This window comes from Microtus oregoni, unplaced genomic scaffold (genome assembly GCF_018167655.1).
Source record: "Microtus oregoni isolate MIOR12 unplaced genomic scaffold, Mior012 000022F_ref0000154, whole genome shotgun sequence".
NCBI classification, from domain to species: domain Eukaryota; kingdom Metazoa; phylum Chordata; class Mammalia; order Rodentia; family Cricetidae; genus Microtus; species Microtus oregoni.
Genome location: NW_024543081.1, coordinates 32,694,970 through 32,714,255, shown reverse-complemented (window position 1 = coordinate 32,714,255; position 19,286 = coordinate 32,694,970). Strand labels below are relative to the sequence as shown.

At 45.1% G+C, this 19,286-nt stretch overlaps 1 protein-coding gene across 1 annotated transcript; it reads right to left on the bottom strand.

The window, feature by feature from the left end:
* Positions 1-689: 689 nt before the first annotated feature.
* CUNH8orf76 (chromosome unknown C8orf76 homolog) lies at positions 690-12,224 on the bottom strand. Its single transcript, XM_041672366.1, has 6 exons — positions 11,970-12,224; positions 10,007-10,102; positions 9,077-9,220; positions 6,217-6,665; positions 3,608-3,740; positions 690-1,011 (listed from the first exon to the last, which is right to left on the bottom strand). Exons 1-6 carry the CDS (start codon positions 12,084-12,086, stop codon positions 814-816), a joined length of 1,137 nt encoding a protein of 378 aa, XP_041528300.1. The 5' UTR covers positions 12,087-12,224; the 3' UTR covers positions 690-813.
* Positions 12,225-19,286: the final 7,062 nt, after the last annotated feature.

Genomic DNA, 19,286 nt, shown 5'->3' with positions numbered 1-19,286 from the left:
TTTAGGACCTGGAGGCAAAAGTAGCTGACACATATGTGCCCAGGCTCATCCTACCTGCTGGGCCCTGAGTGATGGGATCCGGTCTGACTCAAGAGCATCCTGTCTTCTGCCAGCATCCAGGAAGCCAGCAAGGAGGATAAAAGCCTGAGCCTTCACCGCTCTGGACACACCCTGTTTACTCTTCCATTTCAGTGTTCTGGGTCACTTCTAACGGATGCACCCGAGCTACAGATTCTTGCAGTATAGTAACAGACCGAGACACCGCAAGAGCCTCTTGCTGGGGCCCGAGCATGAAACCCCCGGAGTCACTGTTGAGGTCTTGGGCCCCAGCTGGAAGGCTGTACAAGGGGGCAGTAGAAACTTTAGGGGTGGGTCCTGGCTGGAGGAAGTAGGCTCCTATGGGCGCATCCTTGAGGGCTGGATTGTTCCTGGCCCTCCTCTGTCTCCCTCTGCTTCCTGGCCACCGTGACTGAGCCCTGTCCTCATTTTGCGGGACAGAAACCTTTGAAACCATCGGTCACATTCAACCCTCACTTAAAGCCTGATGTCAGCAGCAAGAAAGGCTAGCCCAACCCTGTCCGTATCACTTTCCCAAGAGCTGCCTACTAAGTTGGCAGAGACCAAGGCAGTACTTGAGGGTATTAAAAACACAAAAATAAATAATGAAACTGAAAACAGTTGCAATCACCTGGGAGAGAGGTTTTTATAAACAATATAAAATCGTCTTTATTTCAGCTTTCCATGATTACACAGACCTCCCTAAAGTAAACAGGGACAGTACGGCGCAAGATGTCTGGGTCCTGCTGTGCTTTTCTAAGCCATGATCTGTAGCTCCACGTGGCACTGATTTTCCAAGGGGCAGAAACATTCTTTGATCTTTCCAAACCACTTGTCTTCAAATTCTTTGGAGGACGCAATCACAAAGGCGGCCAGGGCTGCGGGGCCAACACACTTCACCTCTGAATGAACTTCGTCTTTTAGTTTTTCTGGGACAATATCTTCCCCCATAGCCTGCAATAAGAGAGGAGGGGGTGAGAGTAGCCCAGTTAAAGGGGCAGCAAACACAGATGGGAGATTATTTACCAGCTGTAAAGCCCCGCACACAAAACCCCCGAGGGAGGCACTCTACCACACCGAGAAGGCCTGTTTCAAAGCTACCATCACAGGCACCAACTGCTGTTCCCACTCTCACGTTCCCCGTAATCAAATCCCTGCATCCTCCGGTGGCAGCTGCCCCACCTGGGCTCCTGGGAGCATTGAGTTAACCCTCTCATGTCAGACTGCTCTGTGGCAGTGCACCTGTGGCCTTCTCCCTCCTGGCTGGGGCTGGGGCTGAAAAGGTAGGGGCAGAGCTTAGGGTGTGGTGTGAGTCTGGATCTGTCTCCTACGTGTTCTCCCTAAGAAGTCAAAGGCAGCAAAGAATCAAGCGACAAGACTATGTACACCTTTCATGGACCTGGAGACCAAGCCTCCACAGCCAGGGCTCTCTAGAGCCTTAGCACACCCCTGATAAAGGCACACCACTGCTCCCTCCTGGTCACAACTGAACTGCAGGACACACACTCAAACACTGGATTCCTAGATCCCTAGCTTCTCTTTGATAAGTGTCTAGAGAGCCTTTATGCACCCTTCTAAGTGACCCTTTGGTGATGACGGTGATCAGAATGAACTCCTGACAACTGCCACACTGTCCACCAGGAGCATTTACACAGCCTCCAGCAGGGATGCTCACTGTACCGGGAAGTGGAGACACTACCATAAGGCCAACCTTGAGGTCTCATGTGGCCTTGAAAACCACAAGTGTAGCTAAAGAATGGCTCTTCATAAACTACATGTTTGTGTGTGTGCATGTGTGTGCACATGTGTGTGGTGTACGCCTGTGTGTGCAAGTGTGTGTGAGCATATGCACCTTTGCTTGTGTATGCCAAATTCAAATAAAGAATTCTGCTGCCACTCTCGGCCTTCACACGTGTACACGTGAAGAAGAGACGTCAACCTTGAGTGTCAGTCATCGGGCACCTCTGTCTGGGTTTTTAGACAAAGTCTTTCACTTGGCCTAGAAGCCACATCAGGGCATTCTAGTTGGCAAGCTCCAAGGGTCCACCTGCCTCTGCCTCCCAGTACGGGCACCACCACACCCACGTATTGTTTTTAATGTGTATTCTGGGAATGAGATAGGAAGAATGAAAAGAGGGAAGGAAGAAAAGCCAGGCACGCGGACATGCGTCTCTAGATCTGACTGCTCGGGAGGCTGAGGCAGGAAGATCCCTGACCCCACAGCGTAGCCTGGACAGCACAGGTTGTCAGGTGATTTCACACGGCAACAAGAAGAGGAATAAGACCTGGCAACGACAACAATACACAGTGTTTCTTAAAGGAACGATGTCAGATGAACACAGATGGGTCGCTCTCATGGGAGAAGCACTGGTGTTGAGCTGAGGGCCAAGCAGACGCTCTGGTGTGCGAACGGGCACCACAGTTAGCCATCTGTCTGGGTTTTCTTTGGGACCTGACACTGTCGAGTCTGGTGTGTACGGAAAGGAAGCAGAAGAGCTTGAGCACATAATCCGCCAATGCATCCTTCAACAGTGTTCTCTACAGAAGGGCTGACAGAGGCTGAAAATGTAAACATCCAGGAAGTGACAGGGTGGACAGAGAGGGAAAACACTTTTCACATCTGGCCCACACTGGCCTTTTAACCTCAGGGAGCCACAACCTCTCTAAGCCTGAACTCCAGTTCTGCCCCTCTTGACTTGCTGTTAGGATGAGTGGAGGGAAGGCACATAAAACTGCACAGCTATGGACATTGGTCCACTAGTTAGAGTAGCTATGGACACTGATCCGCTAGTTAAAGTAGCTATGGACACCTGTCTGCCAGTTAAAGTTCAGTACCATATGTGGCTCAGTAGCTTAGTGATTGTGCAGCATGTACAAGGTCCTGGGTTCAATCTCCAAAAAAATGAATTAATCAGTTATTTCCACACTGAAACAAATAAGACAACATGTCACTTAGGATGCTCAAGTGGGCAGGCACTAATGTGACGTGGGATGTCCTTCTGTATAAGTGTTGCTTTTATTGGCTAATGAATAAAGCTTCTTTGGCCTATGGCAGGACAGAATATAGCCAGGATGGAAGAGATGTAGAAAACGAGTAGGCAGAGTCAAAGAGATGCCAGGTAGCTGCCAAAGGAGGCAGACACATGTACCTGCCCAAGAAACAAGAGATAAGAAATCACAAGCCTCGTGGAAAATATAAAATAATAGAAATGGGTTAATTTAAGATGTAAGAGTTAGTTAATAAGAAGCCTGAGCTAATAGACCAAACCGTGTTATAATTAATATAGTTTCTGTGTGATTATCTGGGTCTGGGCAGCTGGGAAACAAGTGAGCAGTCTTTGTTTACACTAATGAACACTGGCAAGAACAAGAAGAGATACACAGCAGGGGAATGACGATAAAGGGCCACTTGGATGACTCGGGCAACCCAAAGGCACACAATGAAGAGAGACACAAGTCCTCCAGGAGGAGATGAGATCTGGTCCTGCTGTGGTGTGGGAACAGCACAAGTCAGCACAAGGCTCTGCTCTGCATAGACCTGGATACGCACCTTCTCCATCAACAGCAAAGCATCTGCAGGGAAGTTGAGCTTCTTCACTCTCTCTGCAATTTCCTGCTGAGTTCTCAGGTTCCTCTCCAAAGCAAATGACATTTGCTGAGATTGGGTGAGCTGAAGCAAGAGCCTGAAAAACCAGAAAGTCTCAGTGTGAGAGGCTCTGCCACAGGGCAGCAGGGAACACATGCTCCGACAGAGTCAGGCCCTCAGCATCCGCAAGTCTGCGCGCTGCACTAGGACCTTCCCCGAGTCCCTAGACTTCAACTCTGAATAAGCTGCCTCCCTTTACATCTTATTCTAAAAGAAAGGACTAGAACTCAAGGGGCTGGGGCAAATCTCAAGTCTGAGGATAGCAGAGTCTACAGTGAGTCTTTGTCTCAAAAACAATAAGGAAAGCCAGCAGGCAGGCAGGCAGCTGAAAGCAAAAACAACTGACTGAGAAAAGCTTTCTGTCCTGGGTCTGTTCCCAGATGCTGGCATCTCTGACTTCACGGAAACTGAACCCCAAGGACTACTTAGCTTCACCAGCACACCTGAATACCAAAACAGGGCCAAACCTCTGACAACCACTTCACAACTGCCTTATCATGGATGTCCCAGTGATCCTAACCTGGTCTCTTCAGCCATTCATCCCTTCTTCAGAGCTCAACTCCCCATTCTAACGAGGAGCTCAGGCTGGATGTCCCACGGGCACCCAGGTTTCAGTACATCAAGCTGAAGTCATTCTTCCTTGGACCCTGATCTGCCCTGCCTACCCTTTTGTATGCTCCATCCCAGCAAATGGCATCCAAGCCACCTCTGCACCCATGGCACTCTTTGGTGTCTCCTCCTCCTCATCCCCACGCTTCCCGTATAGTCGCTGGTCGCCAAGTCCCATCTGTTCTGTAATGACTATGTGTTCTACTGCTATTACCACTGCACTAGTCCAGGTCAGATCCCATCGCTGATGACCACTGCCTCTCCACTGCTGTCCAAAGTCCCAAATGGCCGTTTCCAGCCACCCCCACCCCCACAAATCACAGCTCTGATCACACTCCAATTCAAACAGGACTAAATCTTGATGACACCTAAGCCAGGGTGGCAGCACATGGCTATGGCCTTTGCATTGGAATGGCTGAAGATGTAGGCGTCCAAGTTCCAGGACGACCTTGGCTACACAGTGTGCAATGCCTCAAAATCAACCAAGGAGCCCAAAGGGTAAAGACTTAAGGTAATAAAAGACCAAACACAATGAAAATGCTTAATGGCTACCATTCACCAATAGCTCACCAGCGCCTGTTTCTTCACTGACAAATCACAGACCTGGTCAAAGGCGTTCCTTCTTCCCTTTCTCTCAAACCCATATATTGTTAAGGATCCAAAGTAGTTGGTGTCCCTAGAAGCTAGCACGGAAGGCTCTGTGGCATGAACTAAGCACTAAGCACTATGTACTGTGCACCAAACACTGTGTGCTCATTATTAACACTGAATGCAAGAGCAGGCTTTCTTCAGATTTTTGCCAGACACAAACAAGAAAGCTCTTCTTTAGAAATGGCTTTCCCTCTTAAATGTGTGTGCGTTTTAATTGCTCATCACAGACTTTGTTTCCAGTCTTAACACTCTATCTCAAGTAACAGGAGCTGCATTTTATTGCTTTTTGTTTCTTTCAGGACAGGGCATTGACCACTGGGCCTCCACCACCCCCCGACACTCCTGGGGTGGCATTGGCTGTTTGCCCTGCGCTGACTCCTACAGAAGCCCCCCACCCACTTCCTTCTCACATCACATGGCGCTGGGGTTTCCAATCTACAAATGCAGGGGAAGGTTTCTTCAGTGACCGCTGCCTGAGTTCTTCAGAGGTCCAACCCGTCGTCCCTCACGCCCCCAACTATGAGACTTTGTCTTGTTCAGTTGAGTCAGGGTCTCACTGCATAGTTCAGGCTGGCTTTGAACTCATGATCCCCCTGGCTCAGGCTCCCACGTGCTGGGATTCCAAGTCTATACCAATAGTATTATGAAATGTTTTAACGTTTATTTGTGTGCTATTGTGGCTTAGTATTCATTTTCCCAATGGTTGAGCTTTCTTGTAACAAGAGAACATTAGAAACCATCATGTCTACTTCTTAATCACTGTAAACAGAGCAGTGTTTGCCATGGATGCCCAAGTATCTTTGGGGCATGTTAATTCAGAGTGCTTCAGATATATGCCACAGATAGGTCATATGGTAGCTTTATTTTTGGCTTTTATTTTGGGGCAGATTTGTTTGTTTGAGACAGTCTCTCTCTACATAGCCCCAGCTGTCCTGAAACTCTCGATACAGACCAGGCTGACCTCAAACTCACAGAGATCTACCTGTTTCTGCCTCCCGAATGCTGGGATTAAAGGCAAGCACACCAGGCTCCTGCTTGGTTTTATTATTTTATTTTGGAAACCCCACACTGATTTCTAAGTGGCTGCACTGGTCTAAATGCTCACCATCCTTGTATGGAATTCCTCATTCCCTACATACCAAGGATGCTAACCTTAAAAATTAACTTAAGTAAGCAAGTCTTTCCTCCCTTCAAACAAAACCCACCTTTCTCCAATCGCATCCTGTGTGCTGACGTGCTCTTTCTTGGCTTACCTGGTGCGAACCAGAGAGGCGCATGCTTTCACCCGAGCCTCCATCCATGCTGCCTCTCTCCGTTGTGCCAGACAGCTCTGCGTATTCTTTGGAGCCTTTTCAGTCTTCTCGATATTACAGCCACTTGCTTCCACAGAAAACACTGCGCTCTCAGGCAAGGTTGCTGGGAAACACAAAAGACGGCCTGTTCCGGAGTGCACAGTGGAGGAGCCGTTGGCTTTGTTACTTGAGGGGACACTTGTCTGTCCCCAGGATGATGTACACAGGCCTGTTCCTGGACTCAGGTATGCCTCTGCCAATCTCCACCAGCCCCAAGGGTTCAAAGGATGCAGGGAAATCAGCTTTTGTAGGCACAGAATTGTCTTCTCCCAGCTCTGCAAACTGGAAAAAACAGCCAAGTGGAGATAGAGCACCGTGGTGAGATGGTCCGTGTTGGTTGCTTTATTTTCCTGAGGAGAAGAAAAGGGACAAAAACTCTTAACTACAAAATGTTTTCATATAAAAACGAAAGCACCTACAAGCCCAAGTAGAGTATGTTATAAACCAGAAGTATTCTTAAGTGCTAAATGGGTCAAGTGAACTTAATACTTCCACAGACTTTGTGTTTCAAATCATAACTTAGGGCCAGTAAGAGGGCTCAGCAGATAAAGGCATCTGCAGCCAAATCTAACGAAATGAGCTTTATCCCTCAAACATACATGGTGGAGAAAGAAAACAGACTACACATGAAAGCTGTGGCTGGCTGGCACACGCACACATGTGCACATGCACACACACACAAATATGAAACCATAAGCCTAGAAAATGATTCAGCAAATGGTCCCCAGAAACTCCTAGATACCTGTCCTAGGGTTTCTATTGCTGTGAAGGGACACCATGACCATGAAAACTCTTATAAAGGAAAATATTTAATTGGTGCTGACTTATAGTTCAGAGGTTTAGTCCATTATCGTCATAGTGGGTGGCAGAGCGGCATGCAGGCAGACAGGTGCTGGAAAAGAAGCTGGAAGTTCTACATCTTGATCCGCAAACAGCAAAAGCAACTCTGTGTCATACTGAGCATAGCTTAAGCATAGGAGATCTCAAAGCCCACTCCCACAGGGACACACTTCCTCCAATAGGGCCACACCCCTAATAGTGCCACTCCCTGTGGGGGCCATTTTCTTTCCAAACCATCACAACACCCCAGTGCCATAATGCAGCAACACACGTGTAAGAGGACTGACAATGTTCAACACCAAAAAACCAATCACCATGGATTGTTCAACTCTCACCATAGTCCTGCTCTGGTTATCTGGGGTCAGGCTGACGAGGGGTGAACTTGTGATGCTCAGTCACAGCACTCGGGGAGCATCTAAGGACAGTTCTAGACTGTACTACTTCAGTGGGGAAGACTTCATGAGCTGGCTTCCTATATGGAGAAACTGGAAAAGAGCCTGCTAGCAACTCTGTCCCATATTGCCTTGGCTGCCAGAAAAGGCTGTCGTCTCAGTGACACCCCTCCATCATGTCACACTGCCTCACTGCAGCCCGAGACACAGAGCCCAGTGACCATGGAGAGTGGACTTGGAAACCATGCGCTAAGCACATTTCTCCTGCTGAGTCCTGTCTATTAGAGTGATGAGGTCTGACGTGGACTTTCTTACTAGGTACTGGTCTAATGGTTTCATTTTCATACTTCAGGGTTTTTAAACCCCAAGGTAATTTCCTTGGGGACTTGAAGGAATCCCATCTGCATCTTTGACTTGGCTTGAAACTTCTCTTACTCAGGACAACTCTGAAGCTCTCAACTTGTTACTGAACCCAAATGCCTTCCCTGCTGTCCCTGGCAGCAGGAGGTTGTCAACCCCTGAAAATCACACGGCGGAAGGACAGACTAACTCTCACCAGTTGTCAACCCCCATGATCCCAAAGGGAGTGGCACTATTAGGAAGTGCAGCCTTGCTGGAGGAAGCGTGTCATGCAGAGGCGGGCTTTGAGGTCTCTTCGGCTCAAGCTTTGCTCAGTGTGACCCTCAGACCACCTCTTGTTGCCTGTAAGATGGAGGACTCTCAGCTCCTTCTCCAGCACCATGTCCGCCTGCACGCTGCCATGCTCCCAGCCATGATGACAATGGACTGAACCTCTGAACTGTAAACAAGCCACCTAATGAAATGTTTTCCTTTACAAGAGGAAAACATTTGTCATGGTCATGGTGTCTCTTCAGAGCAATAGAAACCCTAACTAAGACAACTAACCTAATAAATAAGGATTTGATGGCATAGTAGGTATGTCCCTCTTTGGGCATTAAATTCCATCTGAATGTGTTTTAGGGATTAGAACTTGAACAATGGGAACTAGAGACGATTCAGAGGTTAAGAGCTCTTGTTGCTCTTGCAGAGGACCCAAGTTTGGTTTCCAGCACCCACACTGCGTAGCTTACAATCAGCGGTGCTCCAGCTCCAGGGGGATCCAGTGTCTCTAGGCTCCTCAGTACCTGCACTCTATGTCCATGTCCATACCCACACTTGAACCCCAACACATATATACACATAATTAAAATTTAAAATATATCTTTGAAAAAAATCTAAAAAACTCACATATAATCCTACCACGCTGAGTATATATTCCTCATAAAAATAAAACTTCTAAAAAGAAGATTTCTAAGCAATAATTCTCATCTTAGCACAGGATGAATATTCCAAGCACATCTATCATTGAAGCTCTGAGCTTCAGGTCAATAATGACACTGCTGATAAGTTTCCTTCTGTAATCCCAGCCCTCGATTCTGCCTTTAGCAGGAAGTTTGTTTTTCAGGGAGTAAAGAATGCTGATGTCCCTGGCACAGGAAAGTGTGAGAACAAGCGATGGAGCCACTCACCAAGTTTGCTGCAATCTCCAGTGCTTCCTGGTGTCTCCCCAGGTGAGCCAGACACCGAGCCTGGCCTTCCTGGACATCCCTTTTCATGGCAAAATTGGTAGATGGCAACTGTTCAGAGATGCTGGAGTATTCCCGCAGTGCTTTCTGGAAATTATTAGGAGAAAGAAGGGAAGGTATAAAGAGGGTGGGGAAAGATCTAGTGCAGAGATGATTGTTCCCTGTGCAGAAAGTATTATAACCGACCCCTCCAAAGACCTACAGGAGACCTAAGTGTTTCCACCAGGACAATTAATGTTTTTCTAAAAGGCAGAGACAGAATGGCTGCGGAACATAATGTCTACAACTATGGTAAGTATCACAGTGTTAGAGCTAGTACATTCTACAGGCAAACAGAATAGGTGTGAGTCCTGGATTGACTGGGACGTGTGTGTGTGTGTGTGTGTGTGTTATATAGATTAATAGACCATAAACTCACAGGGATCCACCTCCCCAGCATTGTGACTGAAGGCATAGGCCACAAGGCCCAGCTATATACCTTATTAATATCTGCACAAATATGAAATGGGACATATATGTGAAGCACTTTGGAATCCAGTTGTTTCATTCTTCCCTTTTCCTGCACATTTTGGGGTATTCTGTCCCTGTGACGCATTGGAGAGTCACATGAGAGTCCATATAAAGCCTGGGGAAGCAGACCTATAGGAACTCCCAAAATATTCTTTGGTTGGAATTATAAAAAAACAGAACATAGTATGGACCCCATAGAAAAGACCAAGACTTAGGCTTCTAAGGTCATCTACAGGTATCATGGAAGACTAACTCCATCTCCACGGAGCACACCCCGACCCTGGCGCATGCTCGTTACATGTGCGATTTAGTAGAACAAGCACCCCTCACAAGCATCGTAGTCTGACACGTGTTGACTCCCACCTCGTATTCCCGTCGTCGGTAGGCCAGGTCCCCTCTAAATTTCTTGAGAGTGAGAACTTTGGAATCATTGCCACTTTCCATCTCTCCATTAAACCACTAGAATCAAGAAGATGGCGTTTATGAGGAAGAGCGAAGCTAGGCTTTTCTACTTCGCGATCAAAAGCAACTCCCATAATACAACTAGACAGATTGCTTCAGGATGAGACTCAAGGGAAGACAGTGGACACAGAGTGGCTATTTTTTATTTGGTTCATGGAACGGGGTCTAGTTATCTGCACCCCAAGTGTTGAGATTACAGACATGACCACACAGACTAAATGACAGGCAGTTGTATGTCCAGTATATGTGTGTGTGCAGGTGTGTATATGCTGTGCCTGGGTGGTGGAAGGGCCAGAAATCAAGTCACTTGTCTTTCTCTATCAGTCTCCATCTTACTATTTCAATACGGGGTTTCTCACTGAAGCTGGAGCCTGCCATTTGGCTAGACTGGATGCCAGCAAGCCTTAGGATGTTCCTGTCTCCACTTTCCAGGACCGGTTGCCCTACTCAGTTTTTCACATGGGTGCTGGGGTCTGCAGGCTTCGTATCAAACACTACCCACTGAGCCCCACCCCCAGCCACCAATGACAATCTTAATGATGGCTGACTTTTTAAAAACATTTTTTTAATTTATTATATGTGAGGTCAGATGCATGCCACAGTGCACATGTGGAGGTCAGGACACTCTTTGCTGAAGTCAGTTCTCTCCTTCTACCGTGGGGGTTCTGGTGACAGAAGTTGGGAGAAAAGAAAAAAAGAAAGAAAGAAAGAAAGAAAGAAAAGAAAAAAAGCACACACATTTTCAACCATATCCTGTATGGTGTCAAGGACTTTTAAAGTGTTATCTGGGGCTGGAGAGATGGCTCAGCCGTTTAAGACTAGGCTCACAACCAAAAATATAAATGTGTTATCTGTTTTCTTTTAGAGTAAGGAAATGAAAAGGAACTGGCAATGCACAAGCCACACGAGACTGTGGTTATGACAACGGCGCTGTGGTGAAAACGTCACACTGGCACACAGAGAATCCAAGCAAAGGAAAGGAGGGTCTGGGCACCCCAGACAGACTCAGGAGAACCTCAAGACGGGCCTCTAAGAACGCTTCCCTCTTCTGGTTTAAACGCCCTGCATACAAAGTGAGACTGAGATTTAACTCCCAGAGAAAGGAGACACACACACACACACACACACACACACACACACACACACACACACACAGAAAAGGATGAAAAGCATTCTGTATGCCCAAAGAAGTGTCTCCTACTCCATTTTACAACAAAACCCGCTGAGACTGAAGAAAGTCTATCTCTAAATTCTGTTGACTCAAATGTAGTTAGCACATTCTGATGGCTTGGCTGTGTTTCTAAAACACTTCACTAAGTACCAAGACTCATCACAAGTTTGCTAAATTAGTTTCTCTCCTTTTCCCGAGTCATCACGGTAGGGAAAACTTGATTGTATTCTTCAAACCGTGTCACTCAAGACTAGATATCTGAGCCACAGTTAGCTTCGGCACTCAGAAGCTATCTAGTCACATACTAGCCAGTCTCAACCTCTTAACAATAATATATAAACCTCCATCCAATTTTCATTATCCTACTAAGAAACGATGGAACAAAACCGGCTTTAAATTGTTTTATTTTTCCAAGCAGCCAGCTGGCCTGCAAGAATGCGCAGTTGATCAGCTGGACGGGGCTGGGGGCAGTGAGCTGTTGTGTGGCACTAGCCGGGGCCGGCCAGCGGGACGTAATGGCCGTGGGGGGGGAGGAGGGGAAGGTGGGGGAGGCGCAGAAACCACGAGGCTGGGAGAGTGAGGAGGCCGTGCTTACAAGCCCCGGCTCCAGGGCGGCTAGACAGTGACGGTGGCTGGCCTCGCCGCAGACAGGCTCCGGTGCGGTGCGGGGCGGCAGGAGGCCAGCTGTCTCACCTGCGGCTCGCAGAGCTTGGCGCCGTAGGGCGCGGGGGGCTCGGGCCGCCGCTCCGGCCTCTGCTCGAACACTGAGTCCTCAAATTCGCCGCCGAGCACCCAGCACCCGACCTCCATCGCGTGTGCACGCAGCCAGGCCCGGGAAGGAGGTGACACCTAAAAACGGCGCCCAGCCCCCAGCCTCCAAAACGCGCCGCAGCAGCCAGACGAAACGGTACCCAGAGCGGCGCTGGCGCGCAGCTCGCCCGGAAGCGGTGGGCTGTCGGCCGGAGCGTAGAATTCTGGGAGTAGTAGTCTTCCAGCGGCCGCGCATAGAGTTATTATCCCAAACTGGAGCAGAAATTATTACCGGACTCTCAGGCTTCTTGAAGCTCACAACAAAGGCGTTGACTTCTCCGTGTCAGGAGCTGGATAAAGTACTCTTTCCCTGCGTACCTTGAAAAGTCAGGGTCCCTAGGGAGCCAGTTAACTTCTTAATGGCCAGTTTTAAACACTAGCAGTATTCTCATTGTGTTACCCGGCCCCCCATTTTATTTTGCATTTTCGGTCTTCTCCCAATAACAATTGCGAGAAAGGCAGTAATTCCTGTTTTGTAAACGAAAATATTGGGCTTGAAGAGATCATGTAAGCTAGCTGAAAAAGCCCTGTGTCTCTAGAGATCAGAACTACTCACGTGTTTATAAAAAAAATAGACATCGAAATTTAGACTCAATCAGACTAGCAGAATTTTGAAACTTTCAAGAAATATCTTGATTCTAAAAAGTAAAGGCTGTGAACAAAACACTAATGCAGAGTTAGTTATGAAGCTTTTTTGTTTTTTCTCCCTCTTGATACTCTTCCACCATTTGTCTTGCAGAGTTCTTTCTCTAGGGCAACCTAAGACCTCCCTCAGTTTCGAAATCCATTTGCTCATAACACACAATGTGGAACCTAGCTTCGTATTCAACAGCCTCATGGGAAGACTCCACGTAGGCAGCCTCCAGGCGGTAGCTACTGATGGATTCATCCAGGGGAAGTCCATTTTTAACAGCTGGTGAGGGGAGGGGTGTTATTTTGTTTTCTCATCAGAAATGCAATACTCCATATTAAGAAAAATTTGGATTTGGATACTGTAGAAAAATAAAATAAAATAAATCCATAATACTATCACCAAGGGGGGAAAATGAGATCCTAAAGAGAGAGTGAGATTTTCCCTAATTCTGGTATGCATCTTAGAAGGCAATACACAGTACTGAAGGCTGCAAGAGCCTCATGTATCTGGAGACACGATCCTTGTCTCATTAGCTGTTCAGCCCAGTATGTGAAATGGGTATTGATTAAAATAAGGCTCATAAAGCTTGTCAGGTGGTCAGAGAGTAACATGCATTCATTCAAAAATCCCTGCTTCAGGAGAGCCTAAAAGCATAGCAAAGGAGGCAAGGGAATTTCTTCTAGTCTTTTCTTTATGAAAGCTGTTTGCTCTCAGAATTCTTCCCTCCTGCTCTGAAGCCAGCTAGCTCTAGCCTCCTGCCCAGCAACTAACTGAGCTAGAGCTTGCGCTGAGAAGGCAGCAAGTTGTTTTAGGGCTGCATGTGGGTGATAGTTGCTGTGGTATGGTCTATCCGGACACTGTGGATATATATTGTTCTCACTGGTTGATAAAGATGCTTCAGTGTATGGCAAGGCAGGATAGAGCCAGGAGGGAAATCCAAGCAGAGACACAGGAGAAGAAGGGCAGAGTCTGGGAGATGCCAGCCAGCCATGGAGGAAGCAAGACATGTAGAAAATGAGTTAAAGCCAGAGGCCATGGAGAGATACATAGATTAACAGAAATGGATTAATTTAAATGTTAGAGCCATTGGCCAAGCATTTATAATTACTATTAAGTCTCTGAGCGGTTATTTGGGAACTGGCAGGTGGGAGAGAAACCTCGAGTTACAAATAGCATCCTGTTTAAAGAGAGAGAAACCTGTGATTACAGGTAGTTCTCTGCCCTTTGGACTCAAGATTCCTGGGCTCGGTAGTTTCCAACTTTTTGTCACAAAGCCTTCTTGGCTACTTAACTCCCACAGCCATGGCAGATTTGTATACAAAATAAAACTATGCTTATTGACTAATAATTGCTTCCCTTTCTTTTGAAAAACTGAACCCAAATTCTGCCTAACAGCCAGACCAAGCTTCTACCCAGCTTGAATCTACCAGCATTGCCTTGGTATATGATAGAATTCCAGTTGAAAGTGAGAATGTAGTTGTTAGGACCATGATCAGCCTGATAGACAGCAAACTAGTTAGAATTAGGAATTTTCTAATAATACAGTTTGAGTCCCCTATTGCAGTTTGTTGCGAGATATTTGATTACACTATGTAAAGATGTGTCACTGCGATTGGTTTAATAAAAAGCTAAATGATTGGTTAATAAAAAAGCTAAATGACCAATAAGAAGGCAGGTGTGACTTCTAGATAGAGAGCTCTGGGAGTAATAAGGCGGAGTCACCAGCCAGACACAGAGGAAGCAGGACATGTATAAGGAGAAAAGCTATGAGCCACGTAGCAGCACTTGCATCAATAGAAATGGGTTAATTTAAGTTTTAAGAGCTAGTTAGAAACAAGCCTAAGCTAAGGCTGAGCTTTCGTAATTAGCAACAAGTCTCTATGTCATTATTTGGGAGCTGGCTGGTGGGACAGAGAAAGATTCACTACAACAGTTGAGGAGCCAGGGTCTGGGAACCTGAGTTGCAAAACACTGCCTCACGTGGTAAGCCCAAAATGGTAAACCACTAAATCAAGAGGGCATCAGACACTGTAACAGTTAAATCTATGCATGTCTCAAGCATAAAGTTATTTTCAATCATACTTCATGACTGTAATCTTGCTACAGTTATGAATCATAATGTAAATATTTTTGGAGATACTGGATTGTCAAAGGGGTTCAGGCCCGCAGGTTGAGAATCACTAGGTTAGAGAGTAAACAGGATTTCTACAACTATCAAACTGAGTGGTTGTGATTTTAAAAAACTGTTCCTATAGCTTAATAGCTATAAAAATCTTTGATTGAGGTGCCTGTTTGAGTTGCGAATCACAAGGCAACTACCCTGTTTTCAGGCAACACTCTGCCCTGTTATCTCCCCCACTGTGGCATTCCATGCACTGCAGACAATGGGAAGGTTGGACACTGTCTTTCTTCACCCTTGGAAACCTAGCTCCCATACAGACCTTGGCCAGAGCAGTTTAATCAATGCCTGCTAATCAGATGAGTGATTGTAAAGGAGGAGCAGTAAGGAGGGCAGGAAAAGTCTTCTCACCTGTGGCTCTCGTGACAGTGTCCTGCCTGGGATCTGGGGAGAAAAGAGCCAGTGTTTCCCTGTAAAAGTGTTCCCCAGTCTAGACCACGAGTCTACACTGCCTGTACCCCATGACCTTAAGTGAGCCCTGCTCTCCAGCCTTCTGTTCTCAATAGGCCTACCACAGTCAACCCTCAGTCTTTCCCTCCTCTTGCAACCCTCCTTGTTCTAACCGGGTACCAACTCACCATTTCCTATATTAGGAAGGCACCCCACCCCCAGCGCCCTTTAGCTATCTGATTGGTTCCCAGAATCCTTTCCTGACCTCCCCTTCTCTCGGCCTGACTCCCATAGCCATCCAGGTTCACACACCACCACGTCCAGGGCACTTTGCATTTCCAAAGGTTGGGGTTGAGGTTTTTGTTTGTTGTTTTGTTTTGTCTAATGCTCACTTGTCAGTCACCCACAGTAGACCATGAGCTCATTTAGGCCCCAACTAGGTCAATCACCTCTATGTCAGCAGCATAGTCAAAAGGTATGTTACTTTGAAGAAGAGGTTTTGCTTTTGTTTCCACAGGAAATGAGAGACTGTGGATTCATTCTTGGTTAAGAAAAATAAGATTTGATTGAAAAAGACCCCCTGAAAAGTCTCCAGGAGGAGCAGATGGCCCAGATGATCCAACGTTTCACAGCACCTCTGATGCAGTTTCCACTGAGTTCTACATCCAGAAGAGCCTCAAGACTGCAGGCTGAGATGATCCAGCCTCAAAAAATACTCCAGTCAAGACTTGACCATAATCCTAAATTTTCTTTAGGTACCCATAAGATTATCAGCACCCCAAATCAGAAGAAAGTAAGTAGCCTAGAAAACTAAGCCCACATTCCACCCAAAATGGATTATGGATGTTTGTTTTTGTTTGTTTAGAGTATTGGTTACAAGTTATTGTTGATAATGCTTAGGGGAAAAAGCTAAACAAAGTAGATTAGATTCAGAGTTCTTGTTTTGAAAAGTAAAAGAGGGAAAGTGCTGTGAGACAATGATCTTGTACCCTGTAAAGATTTGTCACTCATTTTGGGTTTTTTTGGCTAGTAGCTAGGCAGAAAGTATAGGCAGAGTGACCACACTAGAAGAATTCTGGGAAGAGGAAAGGCTCAGTCTGCAGTCACCAGTCAGATGGAGAGGAAGCAAGGTGAGAATGCCCCGCTGAGTAAAGTACCAAGCCACATGGCTAAATATAGATAAGAATTATGGATTAATTTAAGTTGTAAGAGCTAGTTAATAATAAGCCTGAGCTAACAGGCCAATCAGTTTATAATTAACATAAACCTCTGTGTGTTTTGTTGGAACTGAACAGCTGTGGGACCAGCAGAACAGAAACTTCCATCTACAAATGGCACCCAATGTGGGATGATAGAAGTATTTTTCTTAATTTGCCAAATGTAATGGACTAAATATAGTAACTATAATTTTTGCTTAATAACTGTTTTGTATATGTAATTTTACTAAGTTAAAGTTAAAGCTTTCCTTTTAAATTAGACAGAAAAGGGAAGAAGATGTAGGATGTCCTTCTGTATATGTGTTGCTTTTATTTGTTGATAAATAAAGATGTTTTGGCCAATGACTTAGCAGAGTAAAGCCAGGCAGGAAATCAAATATATATATATATATATGAGAGAGAGAGAAAGACAGACAGAAAGAAAGAAGACAGAGTCAGACAAATGCTATGTAGCTGCCAAAGGAGAAGGATGCCAGAACCTTACTGGTAAGCCACAGCCCTCATGGCAATACACAGATTAATAGCAATGGGTTAATTTAAGATATAAGAGCTAGCCTGGAACAAGCCTGATCCATTGGCCAAACAATGTTATAATAGTTTTTGTGTGATTATTAGGGTCTGGGTGACCAAGAAACAAACGTGCAGTCTCTGTTTACATATATCATATATATGATCCTTGCTTCCATGTAAGTCCTATTTTAGGGAGAGACAAATAATAATTAGATAAATAATAATCTGTGTTCTCAGTGTGTGCTCTACCTCCTAGATACAGAAAATGCAGAAAAACCCTCACTATAAATTATTAGATATGTCTATTCTAACTTCCAGGATTTATAGAAGATCCATTTACTTTATATAACCTGGAATTTTGACTAAAAAGCAGTGGGTGTTGTTTGAAAGTGTTTTTTTTTAAACTTTTAAACTTTTTAAACTTTTAAAGTCTTGGGACAGATGATTAGTCAAAACAAAATATCATAAAGGCTGAGAGAAAGGAATGGCATCGATTCTTTGTAAATTCACAAGTTCTTATGCATTTGGGAGACGTGGAAAAGCTATGCATATGCCCCAGGCAAGATGTGTGCACAGAAAAGATACAGGAGGATACTAAGCTCTTCATCTGGATGGTTCTAGCTTAGTCCATGCCTGGCTAAATGTCAGAGTGTTCCAGCATGCTCAAATACTGAGATATTTTTGGCCTTTTATGTTCCCCTTCATTTCTTTTTTCATAATTTTAAAATAAGTTTTATTTTAAGCATTATTATATAAAAACACATTGAGAGAAAATTTCCCTTTCTGTTTTTTTTTCCTCCTTTGTTTTTTTTTTTTTAAGTCAGTGTTTCTTTCCCTAATAGATGGGTGCCTGGAATTTGCTCTATGGTTCAATCTGACCTTATTCTCTTGCTTCTACCTCCTAAGTACTGGTATAAGTAGAGCATGCCCGTAAACAGAACACCTCTCTGTTCTGACTTTAAACATAGTATTAGAGGTCACAGCCAAAATGATTAGACAAGCAGAGTAAATAAGAGGCACTAAACTGAAGAGAAGATCTACTCACAGATGACAGGATCCTTTGTGTAGAAAGAAAGTCTAGTGAGCCCACAAGAAAGCTGGTAGATGACAAACTGGGTAAGTTGCAATTTACCATATCAAATAAAAATGACTTGCATAATTCCAGGAGCTGGAAAGATAACGTACCATTTTAATAGTGTACTGCCCCCGCAGAGGACCCAAGCTCAATTACCAGCACCCATAGTGGGGGGTTCAGTTGGCACCCAGACTCACATGTACATTTACACACACACACACACACACACACACACACACACACACACACTAAACTAAAAGGGAAAGCAATCCCATTAATATCGAGATCTAACAGAATAAAATATATAGGAGTAAATCAAAAGTGAAAGACTTTCACACTAAAAACTATAAAACATTCCTGAAAGAAATTTAGTAAGTCCAAATACATAGAATGGCAAATATCCTGTGTGCACACAGGAAGCCCAACATCATTAGCATGTTATTGCTACCCAAAGAAATCTACAGAATCAGCATAATCTCTACCAACTGTTCAACCATCTGTTTTAAAATGGAGAAGACAGTTCCCAAATGTACATGGAATTGCAAAAGGAGCTAAACAATCCCCAAAGAAAAAATTTAAACTTATTTATTCATCTTCTATGTGTGAGGGGTCATATATAAAGGTCCAAGAACAACTCAGTTCTCTCTTTCCACCATGTGGTTCTGGGGATCAAACTTAGGAAGTCAGGACTTGCAGCAAGTGTCTTTATCCATGAGCCATCCCCACCAGCCCACAAACAAAAATCACAGAAAAGACAGTTGCTAAACTCATACTCTTGATTTCAAAACTTATTACAAATCTACAAAAATTAAAGTGGTTCAGGGCAAGTATAAGGCCAGAAATATATACCAACAGGATAGCATTAAAAGTCCAGAAAAGAAGCCAATTAATATTTGACAAGGGTGCAAAGTTCGTTCAATGGGGGAAAAACGGTCGTTCAACAGACGGTTCTGAGACAACTAGATTATCATTTGCAAAAGAAGTAAGTTAGAAATAGCAAAGCAAACTGGATCTCTACATGTACAAGAATTAGATTCATAATTCACTCTGCAGGCATGCACACACTCACAGACACAGACAGACACACACATATTCAAATGTATCAGACCTTAATTTGGAGCAAGGAATGGCTCAGCTGGTAAAATGGTTTTGAAACATGAGTACCTAAGTTTGTCCTCCAGCACTAGGTTAAATA

Excerpts from the sequence above, each read along its gene's own strand:
- CUNH8orf76 (XM_041672366.1), bottom strand. The coding sequence starts at position 12,086 with ATGGAGGTCGGGTGCTGGGTGCTCGGCGGCGAATTTGAGGACTCAGTG. Across the intron at positions 6,666-9,076 it reads TGGAGATTGCAGCAAACTTG|GAAAATAAAGCAACCAACAC; the intron begins GTGAGTGGCTCC and ends TCTTCTCCTCAG. Across the intron at positions 1,012-3,607 it reads CTTTGCTGTTGATGGAGAAG|GCTATGGGGGAAGATATTGT; the intron begins GTGCGTATCCAG and ends CTCTTATTGCAG.